The sequence below is a fragment of the Pundamilia nyererei genome, unplaced genomic scaffold (assembly GCF_000239375.1).
Source record: "Pundamilia nyererei isolate P.nyererei 1_Seehausen unplaced genomic scaffold, PunNye1.0 scaffold00030, whole genome shotgun sequence".
Classification (NCBI taxonomy): domain Eukaryota; kingdom Metazoa; phylum Chordata; class Actinopteri; order Cichliformes; family Cichlidae; genus Pundamilia; species Pundamilia nyererei.
The window spans coordinates 4,646,769-4,669,687 of NW_005187431.1; the positions used below are offsets into that span (position 1 = coordinate 4,646,769).

Genomic DNA, 22,919 nt, shown 5'->3' on the forward strand with positions numbered 1-22,919 from the left:
CTCATCCACAACAATGTGATGGACAGATAAAGTCATGCAGAAGATTAGTTGATGTTATTGCTGATAAAGTGGTGCTACAAGCTACTGAATTGTTGGGTGTGCTTAGTTTTTCCACTGGACTGCATACACTGTAAATACCAATATACTGTCTGGGGAAGTAAGCCAGGATTGGTCGACAAAAGGCAGCACGGCTCAGTGGACGTCTGAGCCACACCGTTTGAGAACTGCACAGAACTGGGCATGAATATTGTGTTTTTTCATTAGGAAGCAGTGGTTAGCTGTAGTGTTATCAGAGTGAGGTCTCGGTTGCAGTACTAACAGTGGTTGTGTCAAGGTTTCACTGATTATTGAATGTGTAGTGTCAAGCTTTGAAAATGGGTGGCTCACTAAACAAAAACCAAAAATCTCAAAAGGAAAAAAAAATTATTTTCAAAGAATTTCACTGGTCCGGCCCACATGTGATGAAACAGGGCTGTGTGAAGCAATCCTCATGAGTGTTTTAGCGTGGCCTAAGAGCAAAAAAACAAAACAAAAAACCACTCACAGGAGATTTAAGTCAAAGAAACACAACTTTATTTAAGTGTAAACAAAGAAAACCCAAAAAAAAAAAAAAAAACTGCATAGGAAATGTTTAAAGTCCACAGAGTGCAGAGAGAGCAGCACGTGGCCGTTATCTTATAGTCTCCGATGCCTTATTTAGACTGAAGACCTGACATTTGCACTTCCATCCATTACAACGTGCATGTGTGTGCACACATGTGTAAAAACACACACACTGAGATTGAACTGATAACAACACACACTGCAGCGTGGATGAGAAAGCACCAGCAGCACCCATCTAAACTCAGCTGGCCACGCTGGCTCACCCCAGCTCTTGGACTGCGAGGAGGATACATTCAGTGGATTTCTGCACAGACGACACAGATGCAGCGCAAACACGCAGACACACGCACATGGCGCCCACTTGACACGCGACAACCAGCTGCTGGAAGAACAGGATACAGCTGACAGGACGAGACGGCTCCCACCTCGGCCGGTGGTAACACAGATTTTCTGTGGTCTCTGCCGTGTATCTGCCACCAGCAGATGGCGCCGGCGAGTGAGCAGCAAGATGCCATTTAACCCTTTTCTTCACAAAATACATTCTAAAAGGGCCAATGAGCATCAAGTGGTGTGAATAGTTGTACTTTTTGTTAAAGATAAAAATAAACAAAACAAAACTTGAACCAGAGGGGAAAGAAAAATAAAATCAGGGTACAAATTGAAAGCATTATTTTCAAATTGAGAAATTATTTGTTTTATATATGCAAGTGGACACACAAAAAGAATCAGACTAGTACAGAGATCATAACAGTGGGTGGTGGGGAGAAAAAAGTCACTACATTATCACTACACGATTCAATGAGACACCTGCAGCACAGCGCTGCTGAGAACTACCTGAGTTTTGTCTTTTTCCTTTCTAAACACATCCCAACCCCTTTTTTCCCTCCTCGTTCTTTTCTTAAGCGTATACAATCATTTAAAAGCAGGTCTATGACCTCGCACACCTGGCTTTGCTTTGTTCTCTCCTGTTAAATTGTGGGAGGCCAGAAATAAAATGGTAGCACAAAGAAACAAAAAACCCAAAAAGCAACGCAGAGCAGGGCTGCAGTCGACTGATCATGTGCTCAGCGGCCATCCCTGCACGCTGTCGGGTTCGGATTCGAGGAGGGGAGGCGATATTTTAGTTTGTGCTGTTCCTCACACCTACTAAAAGGATTTCTCATCTTAAATTTGAGCAGGGAAGGTTTTTACATCACTTCAGCATGAAAGGACAGCATTCCTATATGCCCGCTCATATAAAGCATTTTAGAGGGAGTTGAGGAAAATTCATTACTAACGGTCGAGGGTCACGCCAGTCAAAACTCTGCCGGTTGTTTCTGTGGATTCAAAGTATGGCTACCCAAACAGTGGGTGCTTTGCAGAGCCTCTAGAAAACAGGAAATACAATCACAAAAGTCAACGGTTAATTCCATCCAACGCAATCCTAACACACACTCGCGCGCTCAAACACACACGCATTTTTGGGTATCCATTTTGGAAACACCACCCCAATAATCAGCTACCCACTCCATCTCAGTTTATCATCTATCTAAAGAGACATCAGTATAATACATAGACTTTTTAAAGCATGCAACAAAATTAAAAATCAAAAAAAAAGGTTTAAAATACATTTTTTTCCTCTTTAAGAGTGAAGACCTAAGGATCTTAAAGATAGAATTCTGTAATCTTAATTAAAAAATAAAACCCGATGCAACATGAACAAACATGTCAAAGAGTAATACTGAGAAGAAGAGGAAAAAAAATGTTCTACTTTACTGGTTGAAACTGGGTGTTGTAGTCAAAGCAGCAGTGGTTAAATGTGCTAATAGCTACATCCACAATCCTGTCATGCATTTGTTTAAACCAGTGATTCCAACCTATTTCACGATGTTCCCGCCATTCATTCGCTACCTGTAGCTATTACTACTACTATTACTACTACTACATTTTAATTTTTTTGACATTCCATCTGGCTATTTTAACTATTCAATCCAAGCTATTAGCTAACAATTTATCTGCTACCTGTACTTTTAGTCAAATAACAGATGTTTTATAAAAATTGGAAAAATAATTTTAGCTAGCAGTTTAAGGTGTCCTTTACATCCTTTGTTTACCCATTCAGTTTTATTTGTTTATCCATACTGCTATTCAACTGTTTGGCTATGGTTTTGGGAAACAATTTAACAGTTCATCCATCATGTACTACAGCCTGGTCTCGCACCAAACCAGAAACTGTCAAAGAAAAATCCCAAAAAACATAGCGGCTAATTTTTGTCTTCTTGATCGATTGTGTTTTTTACATTTTTATTCATAGACATGAATTGTGACCGAGCGCAAATTTGTGAGTCATTTGTCAGAAGCAGAATTTTCACCACAGAGTATAATGAAACATGGACGTAGCTTTTGAATGGAAAAACGAAGCAGATATGTCAGTGCCTTAAACCTGCATTCTATCCAAAGGCCACTAGATGGCGATAGCTATAGTTCTAAAAAAGGCTTCTGGTCCTTCAGAAATATGTGAGGAAATGGCTGTCTTGTCTTTCCTCCTAAGTTTGTGCTCAGCCACCTGTCTCAAGTCATACTAAAGTCCATTTTATAAATCTTGTACATACCATGTTTTTAAATGGAGGCCTATCCGTGGTACGCTCATTGGCTAATGATTTATGATTAACTACTCGTTAGCCAAATAGTAAGATTCACAATCTGACCTGCCCCTCATCAAAAATGTGGTTTTTGCAAGATTCACATAACAGTGGATGCCATCATGCTAGCCAAGTCTATCTTTTGTATACAGTCTACGATTTTATCCAGAGAAAGTGGGTACGTGTCACCATGGAAACCAAGAAAACAAAGATTTAAAAAGGAGGTGACAACTGTGATATTCTAACCCAAATTAAAGGAAATCCCATCTTGAAAGGATACAAATGATGTTGAAAATCTGAAATGCAAGACTGTCTCTGGTGACTCCACCATTGATTCCTCAGAATATCCTCAGATATTTTACCCCCCCCACCACCACCACCACCACCTTTTAAAAAGTGGGGAAAAAAAATCTATTTCATACAAAAATTAGTACAAGGGTAGTGAACAGTTTAAATGTGATTTTCAGGGACATCATATAACATTTAAATTATAAGTATTCATTTAAATTTGTGTAGAAACAACAGATTAAAGTTGTAACTACATTGCATGCCATTGGCCTACCATCAAGCTTTCCAACCATTTTCTCACTTTGATACTAGTTAATCATTTTGCAGCTTTTTCCAGATTTATTTTTTGTTAACTTTACACCTCACATTTCTTCATCTTCACTCGATCTTTATTGGGGAACAGGTTTTGCTCAGTTGGGAATCACTGCTTTAAACCACCAGTCTGAAAGGATACTCCCAGAGGCTACTCCTCTGGAAGAGCCAACACCAAGCATCCTGAAAATCCACGCGGCAATATTGTGCTGAAATAAGAGGTAATTCATGTGCAGTCAAAAAAGGCGGACATGTGATGGTAACGCTTTAAAAGAGGACATTTCCTCTTGCCCTCACCCCCGGCTCACTAGAACAACTTACAAGTGGAATGGACATGTCCATTATCATCATGAGGTAAAGGTAAACGGGGCCCAGCCCTCTTAAGTGCATCCAGTCAGAGGAAGAGGATTTATCCTCAGGTGCTCTGATTTAACATTTGTATCTTTGATAATAGTCCAGTGACATTAGTCGCCTACAAAGGCATGGTCCAAAAAATTTTAACTCTGCTTGGCACAGAACTATCACAAATCATTTTGGCACAATGCTTTCGTCTGAATCATTTGGTTTCTTGGTGAGAAAAAGCATAAACATACCCCGACATTTACAGTAGATGCAACAAACCAAGGGCTGTTCAGGTTTACGAGCATGGAGCGATGACCATAAAGCGCATTTCATTCAAACTTTGAACAGTACCGTGGATCTTTGGTCCTAGAACTATGGGGCATGTACTGTATTGTGCGGTATGTGAATGAGGTATAAATATCCTAGGAGGTATGCATAAATAAAAGAGTAAACATGATCTATTCAGAATGAATGACAAAAGTAGAGGTATTTGAAGGTTTACATGCACAGTAGCAACGAGTGACAAACTTGAGGTATTTTTTAAGAGTTGAGGTATATGAAACAGTTCTGAGGTAAAGGAAATGTGAGATGAGAGGATGGAAATCCTGATCACGTGCAGACAGACCTCACCTCAGAGGTGAGAGCCAGTCAGCCAATATTTAATAGTTCAAGAACTTTGCAAGGCTAAGGAAGTGGTTAACAAAACTGCAATAGTCTGGTGTTTGTGGTGAGAGGTAGATTGAAGGACAAGGGGATTCCCATAGTGCTTTCACCACAAATGAGTCTCCATCACTTTATGGGAATCTGGATATGTGCGAGGATGACCAAAGACGCTACTTTGAGCCTATGGTAAAACTGTGGCACTGATGAGCTGGGGGTGATAAATGTGAGGGGGGAGGGAGAATTTCTCTTTGGTGCAAGTATCTCCTGTACTCTATGACAAGGATCTAATTTAAAAATGCACTCACACAGGCAGTGCCTGTGTCTTAGTGGGAAGTGGAAGTACTTGTGCACCCAAGCACGTGTTCTTCTTCAAAACCCACAACTCATTTCAATGAGTGTTATCAACTTTTAGACTTCTCAACAACAATGATTATTTGAGAAATGTTTTACAATTGAGATTCTGATTTGCTTTAAAATCGCCAAATCTTCCGTTGGCCATTGTGCAGGATTTCTAACTTTGGTTGACTCTAGTAGTTATTCTGTAGACCTCCATCTTTAGAGGAATTGATCTACTAGCGTTCAGTCTGGAGGCGTCTCAACTCCAAGCATCAATAAGTAGGGCCGGGCTTTGGAGGTCGTCCTCTCTCATTGGACAGGACTGAATACTTGGCCCCTGGAGCCAAAGAAAGTGGCTTTGAACCACAATGTGAATGCAGAGGATTGTAATGTTAGGCCTTTAATCTGATGTCATTAATGTCATCTGAATGGCCAAATGAGGTGTCCATTTCCGAGGCTTTCGTCACACAGCACGCCTCATCATAAGGGTGTCATTCGATTACTTAAATAACCATTTTAATTTATTTTCTTAATTAAACGTTCAGACAAATCTATTAGGTACAGATCTTGGAAGATTCAATTCTAAAATCCTTTATCTAGTCCTCTATTGGGAGACCACACAAAGGATGCTGCTTTCCTTGCATATTACTCTCTCTTTAACTGACTGGGTAGTAATTACTAATCCAGTCAGTGGGTTAGAGGTGAGGCCGGGGTTTATGGGGTATTATTCAAAGAATTCATATCATTAGAGGGGCTATGTAAAATCTGACCTCCTGAACTTTATATTTCTACACATCAGTAAATTCATCATAAAAGCCTTAGCCAGTAAAGCTAGAGGGAGAGCCTGAGGTTACAGTTAATTAATGACCTGAGCTCATTTTAAGTCTATCAAGTTTGGCATTGCTTCACACAGACTTCTTAGGCTATCATGACACTAACACCACCACAGAGCCACACAAAGACAACGTTAAATGCGAGAGCAAAAAAAAAAAAGAAACAAAAAAGAAACAAAAACAAAAACAAAAAAAAAGCAAAACTACAAACATCAAAAGACGCTATTCTACGAGTTTCCTCTCAGCCAAGCCTTCTAATTAGGGCGAATCATGCAACCTCTACAGCGGTCTGAGTATTGTCTCAGCAACAACATTCAGGAGGTTTACTCAAATTTCCAAATGCACAGAAAGAATTCTATTAATCCTGTGCAAATATTAAATGTAGAGTCTATTGTTTTTTTGTCTCTCTTAAATAACAAAGTATAGAGGTAGACTTTTCTTCTTTGTAAAACTTCACGGACAAAAACCTCTGCTTGGAGACTGTGTACATTCATAAGGTAAATGAGGTAGGTACGGAGCAGAGAGTACAAGATTTGAACAAGTGAGAAATTCCCTGAGATGTTTCCTTAAGGAGAGCCGACAGAGAATTCGGAACAGCTGAGGCAGAGGAAGGGAAATATGGCTCTTTTTCTATTGATTATCAATTTTTAGAGGTCCCCCTTTGATGTATATATCACAGGTATCAGATTTTTTTTAAAGAATAGAAATGAAAATGACAAAAATAATCTATAGTTTCAATTTCCCTTCTTTTCAGCATGCTCCCAATCATCTTTGAGCTCTCCTCCTTTCTGCCGATCCATTCTCTCTCCACCGTTTCCTTCATCGGAAAAACTGCAAAAAAAAAAGAAAAAAAAAGGCAAAGGTAGGGAGAGAATACAAAAAAAGGTCGTTTCTTTCCTTTTAGAACTTGAGGATGCGATTATTTCCAAAGTCAACGACCACAATGGCTCCATCGGGCGACACGGCCACACCGGAGGGGCGATCCATCTGTCCGAAGCTGCTCCCCTGCGATCCGAATTTGCATAAGAAGTTTCCGTTGGGCTCGAATATTTGGATTCGGTGGTTGCGGGAGTCGGCCACGATGATGCGGTTCTCTTGGTCCACGGCGACGCCCTGGGGACGCAGAAACTGTCCGTTCCCGGTGCCCTCGGAGCCCAGGAAGCGAGCAGACTGGCAATCTGGTCGAATAACCAAGAGGCGGTGGTTGTTGAAGTCGGTCACCACCAGGTGGTCTTCGTGGTTAAAGGCTACACCTCTGGGAGAGTCGAAGTGTTTCCACAGGGCCCCTTCAAACCCGTACTTGTTGAGGAAAGAACCGTCAGGGGCAAAGAGCTGCACACGATGGTTTCGGGTGTCTGAGACCAGGATCTTACCCTCAGAGTTGACAGCCACATCCCAGGGATAATTAAACTGCCCATTCTTGGTACCCTTTTCCCCAAACTTCAGCAGGAACTGGCCTTCGAAAGTAAACACCTGTCAGAGAGAGCAAACATTTTAGAGCCTCTTATGTTTACATGAGGAGTAGACAGAAAGTAAGCGTGAGGAGCTATGTTTTATCAAAAGCTGACTTTTTAAAGGGCTTTACCCTCCCACCTAATTTTTCTGTGAATAATGGAAAGTCAAAGGCAATTCCAGCTGTGTTGATCATCTCTAACGGGGCTTTCATACCTGCACACGGTGATTGTCCTTATCAGCCACAACAATTCGCCTCTGAGAGTCACATGCAACCCCAGCCGGACGATCAAACTGACCAGGTCGAGAACCCAGAGAGCCAAACTTATGGTGGAAGGCACCGCAAGGCTTGAATATCTGGAGAGAAAACACCGCTTTATTACTCTTTAAAAGTCTCACAGCGCTCCATAATGCAAGACTCATTCATGCACTCACGCTAATGTAAACACAGCTAATGCTTTCATGCTAAGCATCACTCAAACACCTCAAACCAAGCTGTTCCTTGTATTTTATATCTAAAATTCATGCTCACTCTTTAATTCAATAAAGTGCTATTTCTAAGTCTTTCCGTTAGTGATGACATCACAATAACAAACCTACCTGTATACGGTTGTTGCTGCGATCAGCCACCACCACGTATCCCTCCTTGTCCACACAGATGCCCCAGGGTCGACAAAGTTGACCGTCTCCCTCGCCCTCACAGCCAAAGGATGACACTTGGGTGCCGAGTGACCCATAGCTCCGCCCAGACTTCACAATCACCTTGAAGGGGCTGCCCTGGATGTGCTGGTTGCACACCAGCACGGACAGGAGATGCTCCCCCTCACATTTTGGCAGGTAGCCGACGGTGTACGAGCCGTTCTGGTGATCCGTTACATCAGCTGTGGACACGTTACCATCTGTAACCGACATGACTATTGCAGACAACGCGTCCCCACCTGAAAGACGTGGCTCGCCATCGTGATCGTATCCAACCACAGTGAAGGAAGTAGGCTTACTGCGAAGGGCACTTTTCAGACCCTCACCGTGGGCTTTGGTCACCGGGGCAAAAGCCCCACTGCTAATCAGGCCCATGGACTGGATGGCAATGTAGAGAGCCTGCAGGGACCATTGATGCAGTTAATTGAGCTTCTGTATTATAACATTTATTTGTAAATGTGAAAATACTGAACAGTGAAATGAGGTAAGCTAAGACTGGCTTGCGATCGTTCTAATGCTGACCTGATCTGGAGGAGTGAACATGAAGCGGTCGTCCTCTTGTGGCTGCAGCAAGCCTCTGAGGGCCTTGAGTTCATGGATCTGAGTGAGCATTCGCTCCCTCGCCAGCAACACATCCAGGTGGTGGCCCTCATCCAACACCTGGCTTACAGCAGCAATGGTGCTGTCCAGCTTGGTGAGACTCTGGTGGAGTTTCTCCACCTGCAGGTACAGAGACTTGGCCTTCACCTGGCGGATCTTCTCCACCTGCAAGGAGTTGGTACGGGTGATTAGGAAGACAGCTACAGCAAATGTTTACCCACATTCAAGAGCATCCTGTTCGACAAGATTCAACTCATTAGAAATGCACTTTGACTCACAATAGCAAAGTAGAGTCTTGCAAAAATAAATGCACCCATCAACACACACAGTTAGCAGACTTATTTTGTTTCATGGTGTCACCCCCTCTTGTTCAAAATAACTTAAAGGCTGAAAATGAAAAAGATCATTAAGAGAAATTTTCATTTTCACCCAAAGTCCTGCCGCTCACTCGATATTTTCCCCTTTTTCAGACCGTTCCCTGTGAACTCCAGAGATGTTTCCGTGGGAAATTCCCAGAACATCAGCAGCTTCTGAAATACTCCAAAGACCATCAACCATGCCACGTTAAGTCACTTAAATCACCTTCCTTCCCCATTCCTATGCCATTTGATCTGCAGCAGATCATCCTGACCATGTCTACTAAATAGCATTGCGTAACTGCCATGTGATTGATTGATTAGATGTGTGTTTTAACAAGCAGTTAGCAAGCCTAATGATGTGCCTAATGAAGTGGCCGGTGAATAGTTTCTGCCATGTGGATCAGGTCACACACCAATAATGTCTATAAATACTAAACCACTAAGTTTAATGAAGGCTAGTAATGTTACTGTTATAAGTTACTTTCAATAATTTTATCAAACTGCTAAAACTACGACTAGAAGGAAACAGATTACGCACCTTCTTATTTTCTATCATATACATACGCAGTGAAAATATCAGGTCAGTGTACGTTTTACCCTGAACCAAAAAGCTCAGTCATCAAATGCTCTAAATGTGCCGTTTCAGACAGTTTTTTCTACTGTTAGCCCTGTATGATGTCAGATAGGATATATAACCGTCTCAGGTACGCATCATCAGCTGTGACCAAAGAACAGTCATCTGCCTTTTAAATTTTCCATTTGTGAAGGCCAGTCAATCCAAAGAAGTTGGCCTTAAGTCAGAGCAGCTAAACAGCTCGTTTCAAGAGCATGAACTGAGCCCCAGCATAACATACATGATGATTATTCTGAACTGTCAAGCAAAGAGAAAACAGTCTCCTCTTTTATGAACTGAAAAACATTTTCTTTATCCAAGTAATAAAATCATGATGTAGCAGTAGCACATATTCTTAATACCTTTTTGGAAGACCTTTGCAAGTGAAAAACACTGATAAAGATTTGTTTAAATGTTCTAAATAGTTGCTTATATATTTCTTATATATTTTAAATACAACATTCACAAAACATCATCATCTATGCAAAAAGACGACTCTAGTCAAGATTTCCTAACCAATGTCCAGAGACCTTTTTCCTTTGTTGAACAACAGAACACAATAAAGTGCGTAACACTGTATCAAAGACACCAGGACTGGAGATGTAAAGCTGAGAGGGGAAGAACCAAAATGATTTATTAGTTAAAAAAAAATGGTGTGGTTTTTTCCACCTCTTTTTAAGTACTTTGACTCTCGTTTAACTGTAACACTGCTCCTGTTAGAAGTCATATTAGGTTCCATTAGAGTCAGAGAGTATAAAGCATTAAAGAGGGTGGTATAACCTGAGAAGCACCGACTGGGCTCTTACTTACTGCAACCCAACAAAAAAGGGAAAAAAAAAGAAGAAGAAGTAAAACACAATAGCCCGACTGCCTCTGTGGTTAGAAGGACTTCTGATAGCGGGGAGGGACCCAAAAGAAACAAAGACTCCAGAAGAGAGGGATTCTTTGTTAACCCGTGGCATAGGTGAAACTGTAATTTGCATCTGTGAGACTAGAGTTACACTTAAGAGTCGCCGAGGACAAAGACTCAAGTTGGGCTTTCTGATGAACAGACAACTGGTTTTAGTCCCTCGGCTGAATGTGGTGAAGAGAGGAATGGCTGAGGTGGTGTGCATTTCAACGAGACAGAGCAAAGCAGGACCAGCTCCTGTCCTAGTTATTCAAGCGCACACTGACTCAGTCACGTATGCAGCATGTTTACCCTCAACTCAGAATCATGAAACTGTCCACTTTCAGATATACAGTGCTGGGTGACTGAAGAGCACGTGACTGGAGACAGTTTCCTTTATTCTAGCACCACTGGGCCCACCAGTAACCCTCACAGTGGCCAGCAGAAGACGACATCCCTGTCCTGTTTTACGTGTGGTACGACCGGTCTGTTGGCGAATCATCCTTATGCTCAAGTTGGTTGTTGGAGCATTTGGAGAGATGTGCAACTGGTATATTGGAAGACAGCACAGGAGCCCGTTTGCATTGGTTTAAAATGCAGTAAATCAAACATGAGGAGCTGCTCAGTGCACCCAGCAAGTTCCCCATAGTATGAGAGCAAAGTCCGGAAACAGTCCTCATAGATAACACTGGTTACATTGTTACACTGCATTTAGGTTCATGCTCATCGTGTTTTACTCCAATTAGCCATTATAAAAACCTCTTTAAATTGTGTTTTTACTGAAAAATAGTTACAAATAACCCAAATACCATTTTGTTTAAATTAACAGACACATAATGGAACAAAACTAGCTTGCAAAACTCATAGCACATCAATATTATGCTAAGGACTTCCAAAGTGTTGTGAGAATGAAAGGCTGCTATTACTGTGGTGAGGATTCAAAAAGAGAAAAATGAAAAACCACAAGAATGACTAAAACAATAGAAGAGTTTGGAGGAACACTGTGTCACGCTCCATCAGGTCAAAATATCAGACTTAGTCATATTTCCTAAACTTGCGACATACAGACTATTTTCATGTGATTCAAATAATGATACGCATGTTGGAGAATTGGAAGCAGAGTTATCCCAGGGTGATGGATCTTCCTGTAAACCTGGGTGGCCCTGCTTCTTCTGTAGGCTTTAGGCCAAACTGTCAGCGTAACAGCTGATTTTGTTTAATTAACCAATCTCGACATGTATGCTTTCAAGCACTGCGTATTCCCCTTAACTATGATTTACAGCCCCGTGTTTAATCCCCACGGAGACTCTGCCCCAATGGGTGCTATCATTTGCATTTTTAATCCTGCACTGGTGTGCGTGAACGCTAAAGCTGAGATGATTACATTGGATACGAACCACTTAAAGTAACAGTACTGAAAGGTAAAATGTAAGGAGAAAGAAAATGGATGGAGCAAACCAGACAAAAAAAAAAAAAAAAAAAAAAAAAAAAAAAAAAAACCTCCATCCTGAAGTCCTTTAAAGACTGGATGTCTAAAGTGATTGTGAATATGTCCTGCGTTAAAATATTTCTGGACTATTTTTGAACCAAGCTCCATTTTTCACATGCAAATAAACAGGTCCAGCCAATCACATTACTGCATTTCCCAACAAATGCACTCACAGCTCAAGACATGCACAGATGCTGGATATATAATGATATAGAAATGGTAACAACCTGAAATATGCAAGCGGTCATGATACAGCTTCAACTTGAAAATGGATTAATCCAGAATCTCTGTTTCTGTTTAGAAACGTCAGGACCAGCTCATCGTCACTTGATGCTGACTTCAGTGCATTTTTGAGGAAATTTTTTTATACGTTTTGTTTATACGTTACAACAAGTTTGAATCCAAAAAAAATCCTGAAGTGTGGGGTGTTTTTCTTCTGTGTGTAATGTCCTTTATCCTTGTTGCTGTGGTGTTGTTGCTACAACATGACCTGTAGTTGCTTTTCCTATAGGAAGGTGTAACTCTGCGACACTGGAGGCAACATCTGAGTCTAGTTTGCGTTGTTTAAGTCCCACTTTCACAGGAAAAAAAACAAAAAAACAAAAAACATACACTCCACACAGAAAGACCCAAGCCGGTCACCGGTCAGTAGATTAAAACCCAGGATGTTCTTAATGTGAGGACAGTGCTAACTAGTGGTGCAACAGATCAAAAATCTCACGGTTCGGATCGGATCACGGTTTTAAGTCACGGATTGGATCAATTTTCGGATCAGCAAAAAAAGACAAATTTAACATTTACTTATTGAGGTATTTTTTGCCTGTTAAAAACATTTAACTCTAGACTCATTCCACGCAATTAAAAAAAACCCCAATATGGTACAATATAGTTCAGTACAGTCTTTGTATCTACCACTCAATTCAATTTTATTTATAAAGCGCCAAATCACAACAACAGTCGCCTCAAGGCGCTTTATATTGTAAGGTAGACCCTACAATAATACATATCGCTCATTATATCGCACTCTGCTGTGATATAATGAGCTGTCACGGTCACGTAGCTTTTCGTTGCCCTGGAGGTCCACCCATTTGTAGTAGTTAGAGCAACAGAACATGCCTGGGACAGTTCAGCCACAACTTAAATCTTTTCCTGCTCATACATGCTTGGAACGATCTTGCCACTAAAGTGGACGCGAACGGGATATCATAGCGTGGCTCAAGCACATTCATCATAGTTTAAACCCCTTGTTTTGCACAACAGAATACGGCCTCCCGTCTGCAGCTAAACACCCTAGCAGCTTTTGTAATAGCTTTAGCTCGGTCGGACTGGGCAGCAAAGGGCTGCTTAAATATTGTAAACTCCTCTGCTCCTCCACTTGGACCGCTAGCGCTGGCCATAACTATCGCTGGCCATAACTATCGCTGGCCATAACTATCGCTGGCCATAACTATCGCTTGACAGACCCACCACGCGCACCATACACACACTTTTTTTTTCTCCCCTCGTTTTTAAATCTTCGGATCACGTGCCAAACCGTGGAGTGGGATCGGTTTGGATTACAGATCAACCGTGATCCGTTGCACCACTAGTGCTAACCCACCACACCACCATGCTGACCATGAACAGTGACCAGTAGTATACCTTTTAGACATCCAATATTTAGTAAAGAAGTGTTATCAGTCAAACGTAGTGACATTTGGACTAATATTTCAGCTATAATAAGACAATGCACTACCGCCAAACCATTTAAAACTCAATGGCTAAAGAGGAATCAGATCTGTGAGCATTCATTTTGGACTGATTTGTTATCTTTGATGGTGTGTGTTTTTAAAGGACTTTAAAGGACTACAGATAAAAAGGTAGATGTTTGGCTAACTCTGGCACATTGACACTAATATGTCCCTTTTGAATAAAATGAGTTCAAAGTCGGGTGTAAAAATGTTTCACTAAAGGCTGATAAATACACAAAGTAGCAGCTCACCTTCCATAGAAGCTCACACTCCCTCTCCTCCAGCGCTTTCTTGTGTCTCAGGACAAGAGCCTTCACTTCTGTTTGCACCACTTTAGCCTTGATCTCCACCTGCTCGGACATGGCCTGGACCTTGTCCATGCTTAGCTAGAGACACACAACACAAAATTGTAAGATGTGACATAGAAATGCTGTCAACTTTGGAGACAATCAGAACAGAAAAGAGAACCCAGGCTGCTATTTTAAAAAAAAATAAATAAAAAAAATACCACTAGCAATGGAAAGGCACAAAGAGAGGACTATAATGTGCAAATGTAGCTGTCACTCTGTAGTGTGACAAAGGGCGGGAACGTATAAAGACTGGCCTGTTTTATTAGCCATATGGGACCCAGAAACAGGACGCAGAGGATCAGGAAACATAAAAGGACACTGTATGTGACATCCAAATCAGTGCACGAGCACCTGCAGAGATTTTGTGATCTATTCTTTTGTCACATTTGGTGGTACTTTTAGAAGGGAAGAGGAAACATGAGCCAGGAATAGGAAGTCGCTTCACACTGCCCAAAAATGATGCAACTTCCTACTAGAAGGGACAGACTTTGGGGAAGAAAAAAAAAAAAAAAAAATCACATGAAGATCATGTTTGACGTGGATTTCTCCATTTGTTGAGACACTGAGGATTTAAAGTCCACAGAATGGATACTGAAAAGTATTGGAAGATGCCATTGCATGGTTAGACTGGTTAGATTAGACTAAAGTATTTACAATGTGAATCTCTGTGAACTTAAAAGCAGTCTCATTTTACAGTCAGGCTCAACAGAAAGAGCACGTTTATAACCTGGATCAATACAAGCACTGAAAAGCAATAGCACCAAACAAAAGGTCTTAGCTTTTACAACACTGAGTTTCCCTTTGCCTCCCCCCGCCTCTCAGTTTTATCTGGCCTTTCCTCTGGCAGTTTCTGGGGGGTCAGAGGGTGATCAGGACCTCACAGGGACGAAGGGGAGGAGGGTTGAAGTCTTCCTTTGTGATATCGGCCGCAAGGATCAAAGGTCAGCTAAACCACCGCTCGCGCTCTGCAGCCCCGGTCTTAAGACACATAACACCCCCAATGCATCCCTGCAGCAATAAAGCCTGGCAGCAGGGCTCTTTTCTCTTTGGCCTGGCTATTTGAAACAGCCAGCTAAAGGGACAACTAAATCAGGCCCCCAGAGAAGAAACAGCAGGACGGGAATTCTGAAGGAATCAGACTGTTATCAAAGTTAATAAGGAGCCACGTTGAAATTAAAATGCTACCACCTTTTTCTCACCATCTGTACATTTCTACAAGATTGATTTTTTGATACTGATAGGAAATCTATTTAACGATTTCTTTCACCCTCTCCTCTCTTAACCATCTCCGTTTCCCTCCCTGTGATTTTTTTTTTTTTGCATCTCCTGCTTCCACCCCTCCATCTCTCTCTCCCTCGCAGTCTCTGTGTCGCCATCATCTTCCGCATTTCTCTTCACATTCCCAGAGGAGCACAGCTTGCAGCACAAAGAGAGTCAAACTAACCAATCAAACCTTCTGAGGCATAGAGCTCCGGCCAACCAGGAGGTCACAAGTCCAGGGTTAGGGGTCAACGAAGATAATGGGTATAGAGTGGGCGGAAATTTCCTACCTCAGGGGACAGCAGAGTGTGTGCGTGTGTGTTGCCTATGCCTACGTTTGTGTTTGCACATTATCTGGCGTCAGTATTTACTCCCGCGGTGACCTGGACAAAAGTGGACAGACACACAAACACACACACACAAAGCCCAAGGTGCTGCCAGACGACAGGTGGTGTATCTTATGACTCAGCTACTCGTACCCCAGTGCTTCTCATGAAACCAAGTGTGTGGTGTTTGTTGTTGTTGATGATAATGATGATCCCAGTGTGTGCTGTGGGACATGACTTTTATTTCTGGCCAGGAGTTTGGCAAATCTATGTGGTGACATTTCTGAATTTGTTGACATAAGCGCTGCTCACGCACCAATAAATCAGCCAAGCAGCACAAAGATACAGAGAGTGTGACAAAGGCCAAGGGTTAAAACAAACAACAAAACGAACACACGAAAAAGCCACATTTGTTAACTTGCTATTTTAAACACTGGTATCGGCTGAGAATTTCACAATCAGTGCATCCCTACAACTACCCATCCATTAAGGTACAAAGCAAGGCGCGGTCACACAGAGGTTAAGCTGGGAAATGGATAGGCGAGGCACATGCTCTACTGAATAGATAGTACGTGCCAGCAAGTCGTGTGACCTCAGCGCAATGAGCTAGTGTTTCATGTTTTGGGTGAGTGTTTACCAAAGTCACAACCACCACCCCGCCTTTGAGGCAACTTAGATAACACTCGTGTGTCTGACGTATCCCTGTGAGCCAGTTACCATTTCAAACTAACAACTAATCCATTACCCGACTTTACGATTGGCTGAGTGTTTGACCACAAGGTATTCAAAAAGGAATTTATAAACTTTTTTTTTTTTAAACTGCTCATTGCAATTTATCCATTCTTCCCCCTACCTTAATCAAAATTTAGACTGACATCTGAATAACTGAAGATTCCACTATTACTCACAGAAAATCCTTCTGCTCATTGTTTGGAATTTTTAATGTGCCGAAAAAAACAACAACAAAAAAAACAACAAAAAACCCAAAACAAGACCAGGCAGACTAAAGTGTTAATAAAACTCACATTTTTTCCTCCAACTTATTCATGTGTCACTGTATAAGCAGGAATTTCGGTTGGGGGTGGGGGGGCTTAGGAAGCTGCCACCCAATCTATAATTATGTAAATGAAGAGAGGTGTTGTGTGTTTGTGTGGGAGTGGGAGAAAGAGGTGGAGGGGGAGCGAGTGAATACAGGGGGGCAAAGTGCTGCACTTCTGTGAAAGAAGAGGGGAGTTTTCCTTTCTCTGAAATCCTTTAAATACCTCATCTACCCTCCCCCATACTCCTTTCCACTCCTCCTCCCCTTTGACCTTCAGCCTTATCCCCCCCACCCTCACCCCCACTCAAAAGAACTCATTCCATACAGCCCCACCCCCCCTTTTTTTAGGGCCAGCTGGAGACCTCTAACCCCTAAGGCTTCCCAGCACCAGGGACTGGTCACTCTCAAACATATTGAAGCTGATTGTCTCCCATAGGTGGTCACTCTGTCCTGAGGGGGGGGGGGGCACGCACAGCTGCTCTCTAGTTTCCACTCAGCCTCATTAGGCAGTGATAAAGGTTCATTTGGATATTTTAATCTTGGCAAGAACCTTGTTTTTGTCAGAAGTAGGACAACCTTACCTGTAAGTCCTTGAATTGTTTGGGTTTGTTGAGTTAACACTCAAATCACTTTCTTCTGATTCTTCTCCAACACAGTGTGTTGAGTCACCTCACCAGCACCAACATACAAACAACAGAATTTATCATCAGTGAGGTTGCGGTCCTACCTGCACCGCCTGTCGTCCCTGCTGTGCATCTGCCAGCAGCTGGATGGTGATGGCCCGGCAGTCCTGAACGGCGTCTTGCAGGTAAACGAAAGTGTGGCCCATGTGACGGCCCATGCTGCACTCTCTGCAGATAGGCACCGTGCAGGTTTCACAGAAGAACAGAAACACCTGAGAAAACAGGTAGCACACGCATCGTTTCAGCTGTGCGTTCAGACATCAACATCAAGCTCAAAGGGGCCAAAGTCTGGGTGCTGACCACAGAAACTCCAGTCTCAGAGGCATGCATCAGAGTATGAATGTGTGTGAATGTTAGATAGCTATATAGCACTTACATAAAAAAGGGGGGAAAAAAGTGCTTATATGAATGGGTGAGTGAGGCATATTGTACAAAGCGCTTTGAGTACTTGGGTAGAGTAGAAAAGTGCTATATAAGAACAGTTTAACATAGGGCTTAATGCTACACACATGCTGACACATGAACCTCATCTCTAAATAATAAAATCAAGTCTTCTCTTTCGGATACTGCTAATATGGTTGTGTCTGGCAAAGAAAGCCCCACCCATCTGCTTCTCGAACCGTCGGTTTATGTGGAACAACCAAACAGAAGAAAGCTGGCTTAAAGGAAGGGCGGGACCTAAAGCAGCTCGTTTTAGAGAGTGGATACAATGAGGGCGATGCACTGAGGTCCAGCGTAAGATAAACGAGTCTGGTTTGACTGGATGACTTCCATCTATGCTGTATTTTGTTTTTTTGCATTTTAAATCGCTACTAACACGAGCAGCAAATGTTCAGGTGATATGCGTTTTCAAGCCTGTTACTGATGGATGTTATTTCTGAAACGGTGCCCGACTCCTCATCTCAACTATAATCTGGATGCAGCGTCGGCGTTGTGTTTTGCTGCTGTGAGTCAACAAAAGGTTGACGGTAAAATGAGACAAGCAGCATGAATAAATTAAGCACCACAATAAGAGTCAGTCCCACACACACACACACACACACACACACACACACACACACACACACACACACCTAATTTAAGAGAAAAGGCTTTGAATGATAAAGAAGTTATCCATATGCATGTCCTAGCAGGGAGGCTCAAACAGAGCTCAAAACCCCTGAGCGCACTTCTCTTCTTAAACATGGCGACCAAGAGGCCACCAAAACTCAATCAATACTCAATCTGGAAAGAAGTCTTGGGCTTGTTGAGATTTTAACACAAATATTGCTAATATGCTCCCATGTTTATCAGGATGCACCACATACAGGAGATGAGGTAAAAGCTGCACTGATCATCGTGGACAAAAATGTCCCTCAGGACAGAAATGGAAGATGTCATTTAACCTTTGCTGCTAAACGCTGAGCTTTGCTTTAAACCCCCCTGCTTGAATACCGATCGCTTGTAATGGAGGGCTAATTAAATATGCACAGGGCGTCATATCCCAAAGAGACACCAGATCAGTGGCACCCAATAGCAGGAGACCTGAGTGGATGGGGAGGGGCCTGCAATCAATTCATCAATATTGGCTGTTCCCCTGGGGAGCAGGATAATCTAATAGGACGCACACCTCCCCCTTTACCAGACTTCCTCCTCTTTCTGCCTCTGGCTGTTGGATCCTTTTCTTCTTGTGCTTTTCTTACAATCTCTCCTTCTGTTAACGTCAGTGCTTCACTTCGATCTCGGCACCACTTTGTCACTCAGTGCCTTCCTCTTCCCGGCTTTCCTGTCCCATCCCTCCCCCGATGACTTCTCACAAATTCCAGGAGCACAGGACACACAACAGCGAGGAATGCAGCTGGTTTGGAGAGGAGGGGGTGAGGAGGATGAGGAAGGTGATGTGGGGTGGGGTGGGGTGGGGTTGAGCGATTGACAAATAGCTGCAAATCAGCAGTACAGGGATCAAACGCAACTCCTCCAAGTGACTACTGCATGACCAGTTATTTAATGAAATCCATGTTTAAGGCGGGTGGGAAAATAATTTTAGATGAAGACTCTTCTTATAATCATTTAGGGTGACAAATAGAGGGAATCAATTCCACTGAACACCTCTATCATCACTAAAGTTTAATATGGGTCATTCAGAAACCAATACCTCAAAGCTGTGTTATTTCAGGCTGCCATTTGTGCATGCTGTAACATGGCCAAGAGAAAAACAACAGGAGTCTTCTTTCACGGTAGCAGATCTTAGCTGCAAGGCCCTTCACACATTTTTAATCCTATCTGCTCCACACATGTCATCAACGGTCCTTGAGGTGAATCATACTCTCTCATACACACAGTGTTGGAGATTACATAACAACACCAGGCCTCTAGGAGCAAGGATCGATATTATTGACTTGCACAGAATACAGTCTCTTTAAGGCAGTGCTCTCTCTCAGCCTGCCACTGTCTTCAGTACCTCTTTCAGTCTGAGGCAGGTTCTTTCTAGGAGATCGGTTGAAGTGGATTTGCAAGTTTTAAACTGTATAAGGACTGTGTTTTTATTAGAAATAGGAGAATCATGCCTGAGAGTTGTGGCTTTAAGTTAGGACCACAGATTGTACATGAAAGAGAGACACTGCCATCCTGTCGTTGCCCAGAGGTTAAATGCTAACATTTAATGAAACAGTGATGTGTCAAATTATTTGCAAAGGACAGGGGTATTACACAGTCACTGATTTTAAAATTTAAAGGGGGAAAAAAAAATGTCAAAAATTGAATCTGCCCGAGTCCTTTTACTGCTTGTCTTCCCCCTGCTGTCTCACATTTTTCATGTCTTCTCTCTAATACCCTATATTAATAAAGGTTCAAAATTCTTCCCCTGGAGCTGTTATCAAGGAGGAAACCAGTTTTTGTAAAAGACTATTTACTTTCTTTTTAAAAAGGAGTTTAGTTTTAAAAAAAATTATTTACAGATGCAGCCCACAGGCTTTTGGACAGTGAGACACTCTGTAATTGTGTTTATGTACCACCACAACTTTGCATTACCTGTTTAGGACTTATGGTCATTTTTAAGTAAACAGTGCCCTAATTTCAGAGGCTCAAAAGTAACTGGCCAATTTATTGATGAGCAGTGTCATGGTCAGGTGAAGCCTGTTCCCTGGTCACCCCATTACAAATTACATAAATATTCTGAGATGACTACAGGTGTTGGACTTGTATTTGAAAGCGTCTGACTAGAACTTCAATTGCCAAATCAAAATAACATTTGCCTCGAGGCGCTTTATAACTGTAAGATAAAGGTTCTACAATAATACAGAGAAACCTCCAAATAGCAGACACCCCCCTATCAGCAAACAGTTGGCAACAGTGGGAAGGAAAAAACATGCTTTTAACGGGAAGAAACCTCTGGTAGAGCCAGGCTAAGAGAGAGGCCATCACTAGGATGGAAAACAAAAAACAAAGCTATCAAAGAGATAGCAAAGCTTTAACAGTCTGCTGACTTTGAAGGACCCAACTGTAACATTCACTTTTCAAACTTAACATGTGCACTGGTGTTGAAAATTGTTAATAGTTGACGCGTCGTTTGAAGCTTTGTAAGATCCCAAAACATGCAGGAATAAGTAGTAGGAATTAAGCGTGTAATAACGGACTGAAACAGAAGATGGCAGCACTGCATGTACAAGGATGCCAGCTGCCGTTAAACCCCGAAGAAGAAGAAGCTGTGTCCGGTATCGTAGCTGTGTCCAAATTCAGGAACCGCATCCTCCTGTGCCCACTTTTGTAGGCCGATTACGTTACAGCGACACGACGAAGACTGTCCAAATTTGAAGACTCCGACAAATGCGCCCTTCATTTTCCCAGATTTGAAGGATAGGTCTGGTGTATACTTCGTGGCCCAACCTATCCCAGAATTCATAGCGCGGCCCTGCTCAGTTTCCAACAATGGCGGCAGCTAGTTAGTTTTAATATTATTCTTATTTTTCTTTCTGGGTCACAAAATAAACGTTTAACATATTTTCAGGCGAGAATGTAGCTGTGTAAACCTCAAATATCTGCTCAGTTTATCAAGACACATATTTTCAAAAGCGCTCAAACGTTTTCGGAGACGTCTGTTACCCACTAGCTCGATAGCTAGCTGGGGTTCAAGGCTCACTAGAGCCGGTGAGAACACCGGAATCCCGGCAAATAATTTTCAAACCCACCTCCGTCTTTCGCTACTCAGGTTAAACATGATAAAAGTTACTTAGATAACTTAAAAATGTTATTGTTTGGCTTTTTTCAGTATTTTATTTATTCCTGAGTAAATCGGTTTGGCTGAGATTAAAGTTATAGTTTTTACACAGCTGAATAAACGTCAAGCAGGCAACTGATTATCAGAAGTGTGAGATGCTCGAGAATATACTCCGGTGTCCTGTTATATTTTAGATAACAAGGAGCACACGGCTGAGTTTATTAAATTCCACCGAAACAATCTGCAAATGTCATTAAAATGTAATAAACTATCATCTTGTCTTTATTTTTAGTTAGCACATACCTTAAACACTTAAAGCTGTAAGCTAATGATAGTTATATAAGAGCAGATGCTGCTGGCGCAATAAGCTGTACGTTTTACGTCCAATGGATGCATGATCTGATTAGTCGACTAATCGCAAAAATAATCAATGACTAGTCGACTATCAAAATAATCGTTTGTGGCAGCCCTAGAGACAATTCTGACATGTCCAAAATATTGTAGATGTCACATCAGGCAGCACCATTTGCTTGCCATGAAGAAATGAGAACAACAACATGAAAAGATGTGAAATGTGGGTAATGCCATCAAAGTTGTAAATTCCACAGAGAACAGCCTGGAGGGGAGGCCTCGAGGCAGAGCAGACTCACCAGCATTATTTATTACACACTAATGCGTGGCACGAGCAAAGGCTTCAGGCAGAGGGACATTCTGCTCGTCTACATCCAAAAGGCATGGTGACACAGAGGGTCAAGTACCAATCACGTCCAGACTGCTGGATCTTTGCACACTTTTATTGCTTGAATGTTATTTTGCTCCTATACCTTCTTGGTTCTTCTGCATTCGGCTCCACACAGTTCACAAAAGCCTTGTGCTGTAATGAGAATGTTAAATTAAATGACGATTTCATGAAAATGGTAAACACCTTAGCTAACCCATCATAAATACTATTATTGGGTAATTCATAATAGCAAAATGACTAACATCAATACACGTTAATATTAGCCATTTAATCATTAAACAACTTTAACTTTTTAACATTTATGATAACCTATGTTTACCACTTTAATGTTGTTCAAACAGGAGGTCTGACCCCTGAAATTTGCCCCAAAATCATTGTTCAGTGTTGTGAACTTCAATTTTAGCTGTTAGTATTGCTAACAGCAACAGAGGCAATCGTGGCTCAAAGAGTCGTTGTGTCCTTGGGCAAGACACTTCACCTGCCGCCTACTGGTGA

General features: G+C 42.0%; 1 protein-coding gene across 1 annotated transcript in view; it reads right to left on the reverse strand.

Moving 5' to 3' along the window:
• Window positions 1-622: 622 nt before the first annotated feature.
• trim71 (tripartite motif containing 71, E3 ubiquitin protein ligase) overlaps window positions 623-22,919 on the reverse strand; it is a 41,413-nt gene continuing 19,116 nt past the window's right edge. The window contains exons 2-7 of the mRNA XM_005728906.2: window positions 17,532-17,699; window positions 14,081-14,215; window positions 8,672-8,914; window positions 8,051-8,548; window positions 7,667-7,807; window positions 623-7,471 (exon numbers count right to left, since the gene is read on the reverse strand). Coding sequence (XP_005728963.1) covers window positions 6,899-7,471; window positions 7,667-7,807; window positions 8,051-8,548; window positions 8,672-8,914; window positions 14,081-14,215; window positions 17,532-17,699 — 1,758 coding nt within the window. The 3' untranslated portion in view covers window positions 623-6,898. The remainder of the gene's footprint in view (window positions 7,472-7,666; window positions 7,808-8,050; window positions 8,549-8,671; window positions 8,915-14,080; window positions 14,216-17,531; window positions 17,700-22,919) is intronic.